General features: G+C 43.4%; 1 protein-coding gene and 1 long non-coding RNA gene across 2 annotated transcripts in view; one reads left to right on the top strand and one right to left on the bottom strand.

Annotated features, from left to right (window-relative positions):
• LOC121541957 (calcium/calmodulin-dependent protein kinase type II subunit alpha-like) overlaps positions 1-2,815 on the top strand; it is a 43,071-nt gene extending 40,256 nt beyond the window's left edge. Inside the window, exons 4-5 of the mRNA XM_045214124.1 lie at positions 847-1,075; positions 1,320-2,815. Coding sequence (XP_045070059.1) covers positions 847-1,075; positions 1,320-1,323 — 233 coding nt within the window. The 3' untranslated portion in view covers positions 1,324-2,815. The remainder of the gene's footprint in view (positions 1-846; positions 1,076-1,319) is intronic.
• A 16,319-nt stretch (positions 2,816-19,134) lies between these two features.
• On the bottom strand, positions 19,135-19,925 carry LOC123484110. Its single transcript, XR_006658404.1, has 2 exons — positions 19,287-19,925; positions 19,135-19,208 (listed from the first exon to the last, which is right to left on the bottom strand). It is a non-coding gene; the product is annotated as an uncharacterized LOC123484110 (long non-coding RNA).
• Positions 19,926-20,644: the final 719 nt, after the last annotated feature.

The raw sequence follows: 20,644 nt of genomic DNA, 5'->3' as shown, positions 1-20,644 counted from the left end.
ACTTCGTACCTGCACATTGACTCAGTACTGGTACTCCTGGCATATAGCCTCATTACTACCTCGTAACCTGCACATTGACTCAGTACTGCTACTCCTAGTATATAACCTCATTACTACCTCGTATCTGCACATTGACTCAGTACTGGAACTCATAGTATATAGCCTCATTACTACCTCGTACCTGCACATTGACTCAGTACTGGTACTCCTAGTATATAGCCTCATTACTACCTCGTACCCTGCACATTGACTCAGTACTGGTACTCCTAGTATATAGCCTCATTACTACCTCGTACCTGCACATTGACTCAGTACTGGTACTCCTAGTATATAGCCTCATTACTACCTCGTACCCTGCACATTGACTTAGTACTGGTACTCCTAGTATATAGCCTCATTACTACCTCATACCTGCACATTGACTCAGTACTGCTACTCCTAGTATATAGCCTCATTACTACCTCGTACCCTGCACATTGACTCAGTACTGGTACTCCTAGTATATAGCCTCATTACTACCTCGTACCCTGCACATTGACTCAGTACTGGTACTCCTAGTATATAGCCTCATTGTTGTTTTTATTGACTCACTACTTTCTTTTTATTTTGCAAATATTTGTCTTACTTTTTAACTCTGAATTGTTTGAAATGAGCTCGTTGGTAAGCATTTCACTGTAGTCTAAACCTGTTGAATACGGCACGTGACAAATAACATTTTATTTGATTGATTTGAGAATATGGCATACCTAGTCATAAACCATTGTGAAAAGTGAAAACTCTTGCAGTCATAGAATGACTTATTCATTGACTGACTGTTGTCTTGTGTGTATGCTACTCCTCCCCCAGTGTGGTCTAAGAACAGTAAGCCTGTCCACACCACCATCCTGAACCGCCACATCCACCTGGTCGGGGAGGAAGCTGCTTGCATCGCGTACATCCGTATCACACAGTATATCAACACCAACAGCATACTGCGCACCGCCCAGTCTGAGGAGACACACATCTGGCATCGCCGTGACGGCAAGTGGCAGATAGTCCACTTCCACCGCTCTGGATCACCCTCCGCCATCACCAAGTAAGCCAGTCTGGTGAGTGTCTCCTCACCTCTCCTTTACTCTCTATACTGGAGACACTCAGCTCAGATCAGGCCTGCCATCTGGTGGCAGTTGTAGGAATTTCATGAAGACCTTCTAGTACTCAATGCCAGAGATTCTGTAGCTGTACAGGCATGGGCTTCTGTAATAAGGGTCAGTTTTCTCTATTTCCCTGCTATTTGTTTTTGAAGTCAGTTAACCTCTCGTCTCCACCTCTGACCCCAGCTGAACTCCAGAGCAGGAGGGTTTGAGTGAGACGTCTCTCTGAGTGAAACCGGTGGGTGACCAGCCGGCTGCGTGGGGACACAGAGGGATGCCCACCGACCAATCTGAGGACGAACAAGCTTACCCTCCCACCCGGCCTCCCACATCTCAACTCTTTACTTGAAATCAGTTTACGCCTCCTCTCAACTCTGTAAGAAGCAAATCGCATTAATGTCCAACCCCGCCCCCTCGACCAAAAAACACCACAGCACCACCCCTAATCATCTTCCCATCCCCTAAAGCACTTGCAGTAATGGACACCTCCAGTTTTCTTACACTTTAGCATTAAATTCAGTTAGGATTACAGTACACTACACCGCTGCACACAGCCATACTGTTTATTCTCTGAACTCGGACATGAAAGCTATGATTGAAACATTAAAGATGTACCGTGTATCGTTGAAGGGGAATTATAAGGCCAAAATATCTATATGTTTGTTAACTTGAAACACATTGGATCATGAGATGTGGGCAAGCATTTACAAAGCGTGAAATGTTCTTTTTGATTCTGAACGTCTCATGGTGTATTCCAGATTGATAATCCACTACCACATGATCATGGCGCCTCAAGAACACAATTAACGTAGACAACAGAGGAAACCATACTTTCCCCTCACAGGTTTAAATTATTAAATGGCTGACCGTTGGTCTGAATAGCCACTTACCTCATGTGATGATATAACTAGGGTAGCAAACTGCCATTTCTGAGCTCAACACTGCTCCCTAAACAATCCTCCCTCAACAATTCTCCCTCAACACATCTCCCTCAACACTTCTCCCTCAACAATGCTCCCTCAACAATGCAGTACATTAATATTAATAATAACATCAAGAGTCCAGTCAGAAATAGCAAGTAATCAAAGTAATAGTAACATAAATATGTACATAATAGAACATAATACTGGTTGTGGGAGGAGCATCAAAGCACTTCTTTAGGTTCTTCCAATCAGGACTGTGGGTATTTACCATATATCTTCCCCACTGTTTAGTGTTGTCAATACAATCCCCCTCTTGCTTGTTAGAGCAGTTTAACTTACTTGCAACAGACAGTGTAAACTACAGTATTCTGCCTATTTCAGAGTAAGAAGCTATTTATAACAGACCACTAACACTGCCCCAGGATGTTCTGCAATAAGTTAGATTGGTGTTTTTACACTAAATGGTGTGTTCTTCTTATAAAGATTTGTTGTGGATTTAAAAAATGACAATGAATTTGAGTGACTTTGTTTTATTGATGCGTCCCATTCCCTCTATGTCTTCACTCTCCAGTGTTAACATCTCTGTTTATTGCATGCAAGTGTATAAATGAGCAGTGGATCTCTCTGCTTGTGTTTCCAGTTCTCATTATGGTACTGTATAGGAGGAGCACAGCATTTTTATTTATTTATGTATTATTTATACATTTATAGGGGACAATGCACATTACTCAACATCAATATAACAATAATGCAACATCCATGTAAATGTGCCAGGGTTAGCCATAAGCTAATTTGCACGCGTATTCCCAGGCCAGGTAAAGGCAGTTACACAGCCACAGTACAAAGTCACAGTAAAACAATACAAAATACAATTTTACATCCAATAATATATCATTCTAACACCAACAACTTATTCGTAATAAAAACACTGTCGTCTTACATATGATGAACCACAGATAACTCATGTGCACAGGTTTGGATAGATTTTATCCATGTTTTCAATTTAAATTTAAAAGTACATTAATCAGTGTAGCTTTTCAAGTCCCTGGGCATTACATTCCAGTATATTGTAGCTCTAACAGAGAAGGCCGATTGTCAGAATGCGACGGTGAAATGCGGTAGGCGAAGTCAAACGCAGGACACAGAGCTTACTGGAAACGTACTTTACTTGAAAGTAACCAGAGAAGAAAACAATCTCCACACAAGGAGGAAAAACAACCCGCACACGAACACTGTCGATGACGAATACAATAACACACAACACACAATGAACGACAGAGGGTTAAATAGGGAAGACAATACAACGTAATGGGGAACAGGTGTACACAATCAGGACAAAACAAGTCAAACACCGAAACATAGATCGGTGGCAGCTAGTACTCCGGGGACGACGAACGCCGAAGCCTGCCCGAGCAAGGAGGAGGAGCAGCCTCGGCTGATTCCGTGACAGTACCCCCCCCCCCCTTTTACGCACGGCTCCAGCCGTGTGCCGACCCCGGCCTCGGGGACGACCAGGAGGACGCGGAGCAGGGCGAGTCGGATGACTCCGGTGGAAGTCCCTCAACATGGAGGGATCTAGAATGTCCCTCCTGGGGACCCAGCACCGTTCCTCCGGACCGTACCCCTCCCACTCCACGAGATACTGCAGCCCCCCCGTCCGATGCCTCAAATCAAAGATGGAACGGACTGAGTACGCCGGAGCCCCCTCGATGTCCAACGGGGGCGGAGGAGCCTCTCGTACCTCACTCTCCTGGAGTGGACCAGCCACCACCGGCCTGAGGAGAGACACATGGAACGAGGGGTTAATGCGGTAATTAATGGGCAGTTGTAACCTATAACATACCTCGTTCAATCTCCTCAGGACTTTAAAGGGCCCCACAAACTGCCGACCCAGCTTCCGGCAGGGCAGGCGAAGGGGCAGGTTTCGGGTCGAGAGCCAGACCCGGTCTCCCGGTGCATACACCGGAGCCTCACTGCGGTGGCGATCGGCGCTCACCTTTTGTCGCCTGATGGCCCGCTGCAGATGGACATGCGCAGCGTTCCAAGTTTCTTCCGAGCGCCGAAACCACTCGTCCACCGCAGGGGCTTCGGTCTGGCTCTGATGCCAAGGTGCCAGAACCGGCTGATAACCTAACACACACTGGAAAGGCGTAAGGTTAGTGGACGAATGGCGGAGGGAGATTTGGGCTATCTCTGCCCAGGGAATATATCCCGACCACTCCTCTTGCCGGTCCTGGCAATATGACCTCAGAAACCTACCCACATCCTGGTTAACTCTCTCCACCTGCCCATTACTCTCGGGGTGAAAACCTGAGGTAAGGCTAATCGAGACCCCCAGACGTTCCATAAATGCCCTCCAGACTCTAGAGGTAAACTGGGGACCCCGATCAGACACTATATCCTCAGGCACCCCATAGTGCCGGAAGACGTGTGTAAACAGGGCCTCAGCAGTTTGTAGGGCAGTAGGGAGACCAGGCAGGGGAATGAGACGGTAGGCTTTAGAAAACCGATCCACAACGACCAAGATCGTAGTGTTCCCCTGGGAGGGAGGAAGGTCCGTGACAAAATCCACCGATAGGTGAGACCACGGCCGTTGTGGAACAGGTAGGGGTTGTAACTTCCCCCTGGGCAGGTGTCTAGGTGCCTTACACTGGGCGCACACCGAGCAGGAGGAAACATAAACACTCACGTCCTTAGCTAAGGTTGGCCACCAGTACTTCTCACTAAGGCAGTGCACTGTCCGACCAATACCCGGATGACCAGAGGAGGGTGACGTGTGAGCCCAGTATATCAAACTGTCGCGAACCTCGAGCGGCACGTACCTCCGACCCTCTGGACACTGTGGAGGAGTAGGTTCAGAACGTAACGCCCGCTCAATTTCCGCATCCACCTCCCACACCACCGGTGCCACTAAACAAGACTCCGGAAGTATGGGAGTGGGCTCAATGGACCTCTCCTCTGTGTCATATAGTCGGGACAGGGCGTCTGCCTTAGCGTTCTGGGACCCTGGTCTATAGGTGAGCTTAAATACAAAGCGGGAAAGAAACATTGACCACCTTGCCTGGCGAGGATTCAGCCTCCTCGCTGCCCTGATGTACTCCAGGTTACGATGTTCAGTCAGAATGAGAAAAGGGTGTTTAGCCCCCTCAAGCCAATGTCTCCACACTTTCAGGGCTTGAACCACAGCCAGCAGCTCCCTATCCCCCACGTCATAATTGCGCTCCGCCGGACTGAGCTTCTTAGAATAGAAAGCACAGGGGCGGAGTGTAGGTGGCGTACCCAAGCGCTGAGACAGCACAGCGCTGATCCCAGCCTCGGAAGCGTCCACCACAACCTGAAATGCCAAAGAGGGATCCGGATGCGCCAGCACCGGAGCCGAGGTAAACAGGTCCTTCAGACGTTTAAACGCCCTGTCCGCCTCAGCTGACCACTGCAGGCGCACCGGACCCCCCTTTAGCAGAGAGGTAATGGGAGCTGCTACTTGTCCAAAGCCCTGGATAAACCTCCGGTAGTAATTGGCAAAACCCAAGAAGCGCTGCACCTCCTTTACCGTGGTGGGAGTCTGCCAATTACGCATGGCAGAAACGCGGTCAATCTCCATCTCTACCCCTGACGCAGACAACCAATGTCCCAGGAAGGAGATGGACTCCTGGAAGAACAGACATTTCTCCGCCTTCGCATACAGGTCATGCTCCAACAGTCTACCAAGCACTCGACGCACCAGGGACACATGCTCGGCTCGTGTAGCGGAGTATATTAGGATGTCATCAATATATACCACAACACCCTGTCCATGCAAGTCCCAGAAAATCTCGTCCACAAATGATTGGAAGACTGAAGGAGCATTCATTAACCCATATGGCATGACGAGGTACTCATAGTGACCCGAGGTGGTACTGAATGCTGTCTTCCACTCATCTCCCTCCCTAATGCGCAACAGGTTGTACGCGCTCCTGAGATCCAATTTTGTGAAGAATTGCGCCCCGTGTAATGACTCCGTCATACTAGCGATCAGAGGGAGAGGATAGCTGTATTTGATGGTGATCTGATTTAGACCACGGTAATCAATACACGGGCGTAAACCCCCATCCTTCTTCTTCACAAAAAAGAAACTCGAGGACGCAGGGGAAGTAGACGGCCGTATGTAATAACCCTGTCTCAAAGATTCGGTGACGTAGGTCTCCATAGCGACCGTCTCCTCCTGAGACAGAGGATACACGTGACTACGTGGAAGCGCAGCGCCTACCTGGAGGTCTATCGCACAATCCCCCTGTCGATGAGGTGGTAATTGAGTCGCCTTCTTCTTACTGAAGGCGAGAGCCAAATCGGCATACTCAGGTGGAATGTGCAAGGTGGGAACTTGGTTCGGGATTTCCACCGTCGTTGCCCCTACGGAAACGCCTACACACCGCCCAGTACACTGATCAGACCATCCCTGGAGAGCTCTCTGCTGCCATGAAATGTTGGGGTCATGAGCTGTTAACCAGGGAAGACCCAACACCACGGGAAACGCAGGAGAATCAATCTCCTCATGACCCTCCTGCGTTTTCTTCCGGAGAGGCGCCGTGACCTCCCTAATCAATCCTGACCCCAACGGGCGGCTATCTAGGGCATGAATAGGGAAGGAAACATTAACAGGTACGATAGGAATCCCTAACTTATAGGTGAACTGGCGATCGATAAAATTCCCCGCTGCGCCTGAATCTACTAGCGCCTTATGCGGGGAGTGAGGAGAAACCTCGGGAAACACCACTTGAATACCAATATGATCAGCAGAGAGCTCTGGGTGAGTTGGTTGCCTACTCACCTGGAATGACTCATCAGTGCGTCGCCCACTGCCTCGATTCCTAGGAGACCCTCCCCAGCACCGACCAGCAGTGTGTCCTCTGCGGCCACAGTTGGTGCAGGGGACGGCCTCCCTCCTGGTCTCCCTCCTGGTCTCCCTAGCACCAGCACCCCCGAGCTCCATAGGGGTCGGCTCGGAAGTGCTGGGGGATGGAATGGACGGCCCCGAATCCGGACGTCCGCGGGTAGCCAACAGGGTATCCAGGTGAATCGACATGTCCACCAGTTGATCAAAGCTGAGGTTGGTGTCCCTGCAGGCCAATTCCCGACGCACGTCCTCCCTCAGGCTGCATCTGTAGTGGTCGATGAGGGCCCTCTCATTCCATCCCGTGTTGGCAGCTAGCGTCCGGAAGTCCAGCGAGAACTCCTGCGCGCTCCTCCTCCCCTGTCTAAGGTGGAATAGACGCTCACCCACCGCTTTACCCTCTGGGGGCCCATTACCCTCTGGTTGGCCCATTCCAGCGCCTTGCCGGACAGACAGGAGATGAGGGCGGACACGCTCTCGTATCCCGAGGGCGCCGGGTGAATGGTTGCTAGGTAGAGTTCAACCTGGAGTAGGAAACCCTGACACCCGGCCGCGGTGCCATCATAAGCCCTCGGGAGCGAGAGCCGAATCCCACTGGACTCCGGAGATGGAACGATGGGTATGGCTGATGGTGGTGGTATCGTAGGATGAGGTGTGTTATTCTGTCAGAATGCGACGGTGAAATGCGGTAGGCAAAGTCAAACGCAGGACACAGAGCTTACTGGAAACGTACTTTAATTGAAAGTAACCAGAGAAGAAAACAATCTCCACACAAGGAGGAAAAACAACCCGCACACGAACACTGTCGATGTCGAATACAATAACACACAACACACAATGAACGACAGAGGGTTAAATAGGGAATACAATACAACGTAATGGGGAACAGGTGTACACAATCAGGACAAAACAAGTCAAACACCGAAACATAGATCGGTGGCAGCTAGTACTCCGGGGACGACGAACGCCTAAGCCTGCCCGAGCAAGGAGGAGGAGCAGCCTCGGCTGATTCCGTGACACCGATTGACCGAATTTGCTGTGTGGAAAAGGGACAACGCAATCCCCTCTAGCTACTGCCCTTGTTATCGTGCAGGTGCTTTCCTTGAGCATGATATGCTGACATAAGAGTGGAGAGGCAAGGCCATGCAGGATCTTAAAGACAAGGCTGCATCTCCATACTGCTTAAAGCTATCCAGACTGAATAAATTATGTCTGTGAATGATGTGACAATGGTGGGATCGTAGGATTTTTATTATTTTGTATATGTGACGCTTTCTTTCTATATATTATTCTGGATAGTTCTTTTGAGGCATGCAAGTTTGTAATGTGCCGAAGTTGATGTGTGTGTGTTTTTAATTGTTTTTATCTAAAGGGTCAATATCGTAATTTGCAAATATTATATAATATATTGTGAATGTGGGTCTGTAAATCAAAACATATTATTATGTTAAGGTATTGCAAATATTTTACAGTGTTTTAAGTTATCATAGTTTCAGCAATGTGATCTAAACATCTTCAATCATAGTATTATTTGGAATTATTGAATTGATTTGATTATGAAGACACTTTCCTGTCGCTGTGGAAGAATGTTACGTTCTTTTACCTTTTTTTAGAAAATTTGACCTTATGGTCAAAGTGTAAGGCAACTTGCTGTTGTCTGGGCTCCCCGCTTGTGCCATTAAACCCCTGCAAGCCCCTCTCTACCTTCAGGCTCTGCTCAAACCCTACAACCCAACCTGAGTTATTCGTTCTGACACCTCTGGTCTCTTGGCCCTCCCACCCCTTCGGGCCCAGTCCAAGCTCTTCTCTGTCCTGGCACCCCAATGGTGAAACCAGCTTCCCCCTGAAGCTAAGATAGCAGAGTCCCTGCCCATCTTCCGAAAGCATCTGAAACTCTACCTCTTCGAATAGTATCTTCAAATATCCCACAACACCATTCCTCGAACCCCCCCTAAAAAAAAGCCTTTTGTGAACTAACATCCAAACTTGACTATTTCCCGCCCTTACTAGCTCTGACTTTGCTAATAGCTACTTTATTGAATAAATAATTACTTACAATGACTGTGATATGTGGTTGTCCCACCTAGCTATCTTAAGATAAATGCACTAACTGTAAGACGCTCTGGATAAGAGCGTCTGCTAAATGACTAAAATGTAAAATGTAAAAAGGCCATTGAGTGAGATCTATTTCCTGAAAGCAGTATGGCATTTCTCTTTAAACTTCTCCAGCCGTTGAGCAGGGCGAGTTTCATGAAACCACTTCTGAGAGATGGCACTTAGGTGTTCCTCCCACTCTGTTTTCATGTTAATGCCTACAGTATCTGATTTCCTTCCTGTATTGACAGCTAGAGGAAAGTTAATGTTGTCTTGAATGAAACACCATCAAGTAGAACATCTTATTACATTTATATATTAGTGACTATAGCCCTTGTTGTGTATAGGACTGCACATCTAACATTGAACCAGTCATGTTAATGACTTTTATTAAGAACAGTGATGGTGTATAAAAATCATCATATCAATTAAAGCATGTAATTCAATCTGTATTCCACAAAGTCTGTCTAATCATCTACATAAAAACATATATAAATTGAAAAAAATATCAACGCAACCTGTAAAGTGTTGGTGCTATGTTTCATGAGCTGAAAAAAAAAATCTGATATTTTCCATACACACAAAAAGCTTATTTCTCTCAAATTTTGTGCACAAATTTGTTTACATCGATTTTTGCCATTCTCCTTTGACCTCTCTCATCAAGCTCTGTTTTCTACCACAGGACTGTCCCATAGGACTGCCACTGACTCGATATGTTCTGTTTGTCGCACCATTCTCTGTAAACCCTAGACACTGCCATGCATGAAAAGCCCAGGAGGGCAGCCCTTTCTGAGATACTGGATCCGGCGTGCCTGGCACCGACAATCATACCAGATCAAAGTCGCTTAGGTCACTCATTTTGCCCATTCTAATGTTCAATCGAACAGTAACTGAATGCCTCGATGCCTGTCTGCCTGCTTTATATAGCAAGACACGGCCACGTGAGTCACTGTCTGTAGGAGCGATCCAGTATCATGAACAGGGGGGGGTGTACCTAATAAACTGTCCAGTGAGTGTGTAAATCAACAGTATTCCGCTTCTTCTTCTCCAAAAGTCAGGGATACCACAAAATCTAACTGAGTAGTTGTTATAGGCTTGCATTAAGTGGTATTGCTAATTTGCATGAAACTAGTTTAATTAAAGTTTTGTTTCATTTGTGTTTTGTCTAAAACAAAATAGTCCTCAAGATACCTTACTTAAGAGGACATTACTAATTAGTAGTAATGGACGTACATTTACATTTTTAGATCTGCTTTTATGTCTAGACTGACTTTTGTGTTCTTGTGTGGAAGCTATATATAAAAGGCTTGTAAGCTGCCCTATGCCTTAAATGATACAGGGGCCACAATTTGACAATGGTTGCAATCTGGTCTCAGAGCATTTCGTATTAATCTGTATGTAAATCTGAGGAACTTTTGGTATGGTTACATAAAATAGATGGTTACATAAGGCAAAACATTTAAGTAGAGTGGTTAGTCGGGGTGGATGGGTTGCGAGTTCGAATCTCATCACAGATCTCGAATCTCATCACAGACAACTTTATAATTGTTGCTACTTAGAAGCATTTCAACTGCTCACTACTTTAACTACTTTAATAATAATAATAATATGCCATTTAGCAGACGCTTTTATCCAAAGCGACTTACAGTCATGTGTGCATACATTTTTACGTATAGGTGGTCCCGGGGATCGAACCCACTACCCTGGCGTTACAAGCACCATACTCTACCAATTGAGCTACAGAGGACCACTTTACACCTACTTAGCGTGTTAGCTAAACCTTCCCCTAACCTTATCCCTTTTAGCTAACCCTTCCCTTACCTTAACCGTAACCCTAACCCCTAGCCTAGCTAACGTTAGCAAGACTAGCTAACGTTAGCACCTAGCTAGAATCTGTAACATATAATACGTTTTGCAAATCCGTGACATATTGTACGTTTTGCACATTCGTAACATATTGTATCTTTGTAAATTCGTAACATATTGTACTTTTGAAAATTCGTAACATATTATATAAAATGGGTGCTGAACATCCACAAATTAATACATACCATATGAAACGTAAAATATAATACTAAATGAGTGTCTTGGACATACGTACAGAGTAATATGAAATGCTCTGAGACCAGGTTGATAGTGTAGTCACTGGCTCGAATGAGCGGATGTCAAACATCACCAACTGTTGTTAAAATAGTTTTCACACAAGAGAGGACTTAGATGAGATAAAAGCTATGTGAAGAGCATAATACTTCTCTAAAGTAAATAAATTTAGTCATTTTTCTCCAGGAAATCTGGATTTTAGATTTTTGCCATTTTGATTTTGGTGAGTGAATCTGGTCAGTTTATTTATATGCTTTTTCTTTATTAAATTAGTTTTAAGGTTACTGCAAGAGTTATATATGTTGATTGATATTTGAGGAAACGACCAGTCTTTTTACAATTAATTTATGATAATGTAGGCTCCAGGCTACTATAAATTGCATGCAATTGATCATAATTTGCAAATATAATGGTAATTATATGGTTGAACACATTGTATATGAATGCGTTGCTGGTTTGCTGGAAACACCAGTCCTGGACTAAAAAGTGATTTCAATAGACATTCTTTATTGATACTGTTTTTTAGTTGAGGACTAGGCTTAATCTCTGTCCGGGAAAGTGGTCCATAGAATATTAACCTTCCCAAGGTACCATTACTAATAATACCAATCTTTACAACAAAAAAAACAGTTATTGAATTTAGATATTACCAAAAAAAACGAATACAAAAATGTGGACCTATATTAAGGATCTCTACATTGATATTGATAATGTTGTAATGGATCAAATAATTTAATCAAATCTGTTGTTACATGCAACAGGTGTAGACCTTACGGTGAAATGCTTACTTACAAGCCGTTAATCAACAATGCAGAGTTTTTTTTAAAAGTATGTAAGAAAGTATTTGCTAAAATCACCAATTAAATAATAGGTTCATGCTTTTTTGAATATGTTTATTCCATTGCAGCTAATAAGGGTTAAAGTTAGGGATTTTTTAATTGTGTTCCTTGGGTTATGTTTTAGATATTTAATTTTCTCTATTCATCCATCTCACCTGTGGACAATCATCATTAAATAATATGGTAGTAAATGCCTAACAATGTTAAGTGGAACAAAATATAATGTTTGCAAGCAGGCACAGCATACTTCTGGTTTTCTGTTCACACCAGGCATGCACGGCATACAAAAGTGACAAAGTATTTCTGTCACCCTGACAAACAAGTGTGTTGTCTTGTCTACAAGCCTGTCTTTCATTTGTAGAGTATCACCACATTATGATCCGTTCACGTAAATTCACACAATTTTGATGCTAATGCTCCTGTGAGACTTCTGCTAAATGTCACTTGTCTTGTGCAGGCTGAAGAGAAATGGATCCTCTGATTACTATAGTTCTGGTGGTGACAGCAACAGCAGCACAAGGTGAGACATGATATTACACAGAACAGAGTATAAGGCCTATCCAAGACTTAATAAGACACAAACAACATTGATGCTAATAGTGGAACATGTTCTGCTAATCCAATTTACATTTATTATCTTCTATAGTTAAGAAAATGTACAAAAAAATAATAATAATCAGCCAAAAAGAGTTAAATAAATAAACAAGAACTGCGATATATACAGTGCATTTGGAAAGTATTCAGACCCCTTCACTTTTTCCAAATGTTGTTACGTTACAGCCTTATTCTAAAATGGATAAAAAATAAAAAACAATCCTCATCAATCTACACACAATACCCCATAATGACAACATGATAACAGGTTTTTAGAATTTTTTGCAAATTCTTGAGATCTTTCTACAACTTGATTGTAGTCCACCTGTGGTAAATTCAATTCACTGGACAGGAATTGGAAAGGCACACACCTGTCTATATAAGGTCCCACAGTTGGACCTTATATGATGGAATATGAAGAAAAATTCACCAAATTATTTTTAAATCTTCAACATAGAAATGCTACCAAAAAGAATTTACTGAAACTTGTAACAAATGACGGAGTCACCCATGATTCACCAAACCATATTTTGAAAGAGGAAGAAAAGTACTTTAAGCATATGTTTTTGTTTCAGTCTCCTCCTTCTCCACTAACCGAAGTTAATTGTATCGATTTTCTTTCTATGAATAATGTAAAATTAACAGCTGTACAGAAAGACTCATGTGAAGGCCAAATTGCAGACGAGGAACTTCTCGATGCAATTAAAGCCTTTAAGACGGGGACAACTCCAGGGCTGGATGGCATACCAGTCGAGGTATACCAAACCTTTTGTGATGCACTCGGAGGACCGTTATTAGCATGTTTTAACCCCTCCTATAAAAATGGTAGCTTATCAGATGCTCAACAAGAAGGTATTTTTTAATTATTACTGAAACAGGACCTACAGTGGGGAAAAAAAGTATTCCAATTGTGCAAGTTCTCCCACTTAAAAAGATGAGAGAGGCCTGTAATTTTCATCATAGGTACACGTCAACTATGACAGACAAAATGAGAGAATATAAGTATTTGGTCAGTAACAAAAGTTTCTCAATACTTTGTTATATACCCTTTGTTGGCAATGACACAGGTCAAACGTTTTCTGTAAGTCTTCACAAGGTTTTCACACACTGTTGCTGGTATTTTGGCCCATTCCTCCATGCAGATCTCCTCTAGAGCAGTGATGTTTTGGGGCTGTCGCTAGACAACACAGACTTTCAACTCCCTCCAAAGATTTTCTATGGGGTTGAGATCTGGAGACTGGCTAGGCCACTCCAGGACCTTGAAATGCTTCTTACGAAGCCACTCCTTCGTTGCCCGGGCGGTGTGTTTGGGATCATTGTCATGCTGAAAGACCCAGCCACGTTTCATCTTCAATGCCCTTGCTGATGGAAGGAGGTTTTCGCTCAAAATCTCACGATACATGGCCCCATTCATTCTTTCATTTTCACGGATCAGTCGTCCTGGTCCCTTTGCAGAACAACAGCCCCAAAGCATGATGTTTCCACCCCCATGCTTCACAGTAAGTATGGTGTTCTTTGGATGCAACTCAGCATTCTTTGTCCTCCAAACACGACGAGTTGAGTTTTTACCAAAAAGTTATATTTTGGTTTCATCTGACCATATGACATTCTCCCAATCCTCTTCTGGATCATCCAAATGCACTCTAGCAAACTTCAGATGGGCCTGGACATGTACTGGCTTAAGCAGGGGGACACGTCTGGCACTGCAGGATTTGAGTCCCTGGCGGCGTAGTGTGTTACTGATGGTAGGCTTTGTTACTTTGGTCCCAGCTCTCTGCAGGTCATTCACTAGGTCCCCCCGTGTGGTTCTGGGATTTTTGCTCACCGTTCTTGTGATCATTTTGACCCCACGGGGTGAGATCTTGCGTGGAGCCCCAGTTTAATCTAAAAGATAATCATATCGAGGGAGATTATCAGTGGTCTTGTATGTCTTCCATTTCCTAATAATTGCTCCCACAGTTGATTTCTTCAAACCAAGCTGCTTACCTATTGCAGATTCAGTCTTCCCAGCCTGGTGCGGGTCTACAATTTTGTTTCTGGTGTCCTTTGACAGCTCTTTGGTCTTGGCCATAGTGGAGTTTGGAGTGTGACTGTTTGAGGTTGTGGACAGGTGTCTTTTATACTGATAACAAGTTCAAACAGGTGCCATTAATACAGGTAACGAGTGGAGGACAGAGGAGCCTCTTAAAGAAGAAGTTACAGGTCTGTGAGAGCCAGAAATCTTGCTTGTTTGTAGGTGACCAAATACTTATTTTCCACCATAATTTGCAAATAAATTCATTAAAAAATCCTACAATGTGATTTTCTGGATTTTTTTTCTCAATTTGTCTGTCATAGTTGACGTGTACCTATGATGAAAATTACAGGCCTCTCTCATCTTTTTAAGTGGGAGAATGTGCACAATTGGTGGCTGACTAAATACTTTCCCCCCCCACTGTAAGTGGTAAATATAAACATCCAGTCCATTTAAAAACATGGAGGCCCCTTACACTTCAGTTTGGAGGCAAAATTCTCATGCATAGCACATAGAATTAAAAAGGTATTGTCTGATATTATTCATCTTAATCAGACAGGTTATTTTACATGGAGATAATATAAGACAAATAATGGAAACAATAGAACACCATGAACAATCTGAGAAACCAGGCCTGGTATTCATACCTGAATTTGAAAATTATTTTGTTAAAGTACGACTGGAATTTATTTATATATTTATATATTTTTGGAGAATCTCTTATACAATCGGTTAAAGTTATGTATAGTAACCCTAGGTGTAAAATAGTAAATAATGCCTACTTCTCAGAAAGTATTAAACTGTCAAGAGGAGTAAAACAAGGTTGTCCTCTATCGGCATATCTATTTATTATGGCCATCGAAATGTTAGCTATTAAAATCAGATCAAATAACAACATTAGTAAATTAGAAATCCCAAGGCTTAAAAACAAAGGTGTCCATGTATGCCGATGAGTCATGTTTTATATTAAGTCCACAAGCTAGATCCTTGCAATGTCTCATTGAAGATCTAGATAACTTTTCTGGACTAAAACCTAATTATGATAAGTGTACAATATTACGTATTGGATCTTTAAAAAATACAACTTTTACATTACTCTGCAGTTTACCTATTAAATGGGGTGACGGTGAAGTAGACATACTTGGTATTCATATCACAAAATATATAAATGAGCTCTCCACAATGAATTTCAATAGAAAACATGTAAAAATAGACAATATCCTGCAACCATGGAGAGGTAAATACCTGTCTATTTAAGGACAAATTGCCCTGATTAACTCCTTTGTCATATCTCAGTTTCCTCACTTACTTATGGCGCTGCCTACTCCTGATGATTTGTTTTTCAAATCATATGAGCAAGAAATATTTCGCTTTATCTGGGATGCTAAACCAGACAAGATAAAGCGTGCCTATCTATATAATGAATATGAACTGGGTGGGTTGAGATTATTAAATATAAAAGCACTAAACCTCTCTCTAAAAACTTCACTTATACGAAAGTTTTACTTTCGATTAATTGAAAATGAAACATTTTTTTAAGTATCTCTCTTTTTCAAACAAGCATTGCAGAGCTGGCTACAATTTCAATTCCATCCCCTTGAAAATAGTTATTTTGTTTTTTAAATGATATTGTAAATTGGAATGGTAGAGTTATGTCTTTCATGGAATTATCAGAATTGCATGGGAAGGTCTGCTCAATCCAAGATTACAACCAATTGATTACTGCATTACCCCAAAAATGGAAGGTTGAGGTGCAGCTCTTGGGGAACTGTGGGGGTGGATCTTGGAGGGCTGGTGGCCTGGTGGTTGGAAGCTTGGGCCGGTTGCTGATAGGTTGCTGGTTCGGGTCCCCGTTTTTGACCTTGTGGGAGATCTGTCGACGTGCCATTGAGCAGGGCGTTGGCCCTGGTTGCTTCTGTGGGTCGCTCTGGAAGGGATTCTGTTAGATGACTAATGTGATGTAGATGTTGAGCGGCTTCACTTCAAGTTTGTTTTAATATTCAATAAAAAAAATATTACGAAAAAGTAAACTTTTTTTATTTTTATATAATAAATACGAATTTGGAGGGCAGAAATTATTAAATATTAAAGCATTAGACCTCTCACTAAAGGCTTCAGTCATACAAAGGTTATACTAAAATCCAAACTGGTTCTCTAGCAGATTAGTACAAATGTTTCACCCCATGTTCAAGAATGGCCTTTTTCCCTTTATTCAGATTACTACATTGTAGAATAATAGTGAAGACATCAAAACTATGAAATAACACATATGGAATCATGTAGTAACCAAAAAAGTGTTAAACAAATCAAAATATATTTTATATTTGAGATTCTTCAAATAGCCACCCTTTGCCTTGATGACATATTATGGCAAGAACAGCTCAAATAAACAAAGAGAAACGACAGTCCATCATTACTTTAAGACATGAAGGTTAGTCAATACGGAACATTTCAAGAACTTTGAACGTTTCTTCAACTGCAGTCGCAAAAACCACCAAGCGCTATGATGAAACTGGCTCTCATGAGGACCGCCACAGGAATAGAAGACCCAGCGTTACCGCTGCAGCAGGATTAGTTCATTAGAGTTACCAGCCTCAGAAATTGCAGCCCAAATAAATGCTTCACAGAGTTCAAGTAACAGACACATCTCAACATCAACTGCTCAGAGGAGACTGTAGGAATCAGGCCATGGTCTAATTGCTGCAAAGAAACCACTACTAAAGGACACCGATAAGAAGAAGAGACTTGCTTGGGCCAAGAAACACAAGCAATGGACATTAGCCCGGTGGAAATGTGTCCTTTGGTCTGGAGTCCAAATTTGAGATTTTTTGTTCAAACCACTGTGTCTTTGTGAGACACGTGTGGGTGAACGGATGATCTCTGTATGTGTAGTTCCCACCGTAAAGCATGGAGGAGGAGGTGTTATGGTGTGGGGGTGCTTTGCTGGTGACACTGTCTGTGATTTTTTTTAAATTCAAGCCACTTAACCAGCATGCTACCCGATTCTGCAGCCCTTGGGATTAGTGGGACTATCATATGTTTTTCAACAGGACAATGACCCAACACTCCTCCAGGCTGTGTAAGGGCTATTTGACCAAGAAGGAGAGTGATGGAGTGCTGCATCAGATGACCTGGGGCCTCATGTACAAAGACTTGCGTTGAATTCATACTAAAACATTGCGTACGGACAAAGCCATAAATGTGCGTACGCACCAAAAAAATCTGATGTATGAATCTCTGCGTACGCATCATTCCACATACATTCTCTTTGTACATCCCAATCAACGCGAAAATGAGCGCACATGCACGAGCACCACACCACACCCTGTCTCCTCCCTCAATTAAATCAATTTAAATATGGTAATTAGTCCAATTTGGCAAAAGAAACCTGCAAGAACATGGCTAAAGCAAGCAAGAAACGAAATTTCACTGAAAACGAATTAGAGGTGCTACTATCAGAGGTAGAAACAAGAAAAAATATTTTATTTGGAAATCTGTCCTCTGGAATTAATAACAAAAGAAAGAAAAAAGAGTGGGCGAGTTTGTCTGATGCCGTCAACGCGGTGGGATCTGAGAGACGCACCGTAAATGAACTGAAGAAGAAATGGTCAGACATAAAGGTGGAAGTTAAGCGGAGAACTGCTGCGCACCGACAAAGTGTGGGCAGAACAGGCGGTGGTACAGGGACCGATGAACTTGCACCCTTTGATCAGAGAGTTGCCTCTATTGTAGGAGACACGTTAATCTCTGGAATCGTATCCGCTGATGTAGGAGACTCGGATATACTACAGGACTGCCAGCAAGGTGACTCAGATTTATTTCCTTAACTTTGATATACATAGCCAGCCACCGTTTAATTTTAAAATGCATGCAATATAGCAAAAGGTACACCAGAGATTTCACATATCCACTGCTTTTATTGCAAATGCGTGTACCCATTAATAAGGAACAGACTCAAATTACTGTTAAGATGTGCCTGTGTTTAATTGGACTTAGGAACCGCAGGAACGTCCACTGGCACGCACTTAGAGTCCGCACCACCTGAGCAGCCAGAGCCCATTCAGTCCAGCGTCTCCCGTGTCTCTAATGTTCCCCCCAGTGCTGAAGCCCGTCCATCTGGCCGTGTCTTGACGCATGCTGTTCTGGAGTCACAACAACAAATTGTTAGGGCCATTGAAGAAATGAACAGTCACCTTAAAAATGTCACTGACGCACTCACAGAAATAAGCCATTCATTAAAAGAATTGGTCAAAAAATGAACTTTGTGTCTGAGTACCATTTATATTGTCGCAATTACACGTTGACGGGCCTGAATGGCTTGTTGATTGTGCTGCACATATACTGGTCCTGGGTCAGGGTCATCTGGCGGTGCCCCCACCTCACCAAGGGGTATGCCATGCCTGTGCGCGACATTGTGCAGCACTCCACAGGCCAGTATGATGCGGCAAACCTTGTCAGGGCGGTATAACAGCATCCCCCCGGTCCTGTCAAGGCAGCGCCACCGACATTTCAGCTGCCCAATCGCCCGCTCCACAACTGACCGGGTGCGGAAATGGGCATCATTGTATCTGCGCTCTCGGTCAGTTTGTGGGTTGGTGAGGGGGGTTAACAGCCACGTCTTTAGTGGATAACCACTGTCTCCTGATGGGCAGTAATAATAATTACAGACACAAGCATTTTACTTTTAGATAGAACCATACATTTAAATGCATAACTTACCAAGTAGCCACCCATCGCGCACCCTGCCAGCTTGGAGTCTCATCCCAACCATGCTGTTTGTAAGGATATATGAATCATGGGTTGACCCAGGCCACCTTGCCACAATATTTGTTAGGCGCATTTGTGCATCACATATAATCTGCACATTTATTGAATGGAAATGTTTCCGATTCACATATGCAAATTCGTCTTCAGATGGCGCCTTTATAGCAATATGTGTGCAGTCGATCGCTCCGATTACATTAGGAAAACCGGCTATCGCTGCAAATTGCGCTTTGATGTTTGGCTGGTCACCTGCATCGTATGGGAACGTTATATACCTGGTAGACAAGCGGATGATGCCGTCCCATACAGGTGGCATTGCACGGCTCAAACACGACTGGCTTATTCCTGAGCGGTCTGCCAGTTCTCTTTGGAAAGAACCGGTTGCTAGGAAACCAAGTGTAGTAAGCACCTGTAAAGGAACGGGTAATGCGTGGCTCCTCACTGTCTCTCTTTCCAAATTCGGACCCAACTCAGCGCAGAGCTCCAAGAGTATAGCCCTTGGAAATCTGAAACGGCTGATGAGCCAGTCATCGTCGTGGGCCAGAAAATCACCGTGGTCCCTAAAAACTCGTTCTCTCCGGATTTGTCCATTGAAAATGTTATCTAATAAAGCCAAAGCTGCCATTGCTAGACGGGTTGTATCAATTTTCACATCCTTTATATATGTTCTTACTTAATTGCATAATTAATAGAATATTCTACTAAGACTCGTGTGACAATAATATGGCAAATCATTTATCAATTACAAATTATAAGCAATATCTGGCAGGTGCGATAGAACAGTTCGTAGTGTAATGTTTGCCACTTCACTTTATTGCCTCTATGAGTCGCCAACGGACAAACATCACAAAAATGTACGTACGCCAGGCCTGAAGTTTACGTGGAAGAACGCACATTCTTACGTTAATTTCACTGTTAGTACATCTGACCGTGAACGTGAAAGCTGGCGTACGCCGTGTTTTCGTGCGTACGCAAGATTGATACATGAGGCCCCTGGTCTCCACAATCCCCCGACCTCAACCCAATTGAGATGGTTTGGGATGAGTCGGACCGCAGACTGAAGGAAAAGCAGCCAACAAGTGCTCATCATATGTGGGAACTCCTTCAAGACTGTTGGAAAAGCATTCCAAGTGAAGCTGGTTAAGAGAATGCCAAGAGTGTGCAAAGCTGTCATCAAGGCAAAGGGTGGCTATTTGAAGAATCTAAAATCTAAAATAGATTTTGATTTGTTTAACACTTTTTTGGTTACTGCGTGATTCCATATGTGTTATTTCATAGTTTTTATGTCTTCACTATTATTCTACAATGTAGAA

The sequence above is a fragment of the Coregonus clupeaformis genome, unplaced genomic scaffold, assembly GCF_020615455.1.
Source record: "Coregonus clupeaformis isolate EN_2021a unplaced genomic scaffold, ASM2061545v1 scaf0199, whole genome shotgun sequence".
In the NCBI taxonomy this organism is placed as follows: Eukaryota; Metazoa; Chordata; class Actinopteri; order Salmoniformes; family Salmonidae; genus Coregonus; species Coregonus clupeaformis.
Note: the sequence above shows the minus strand (reverse complement) of the source record. Positions and strands in the feature narration are given on the sequence as shown.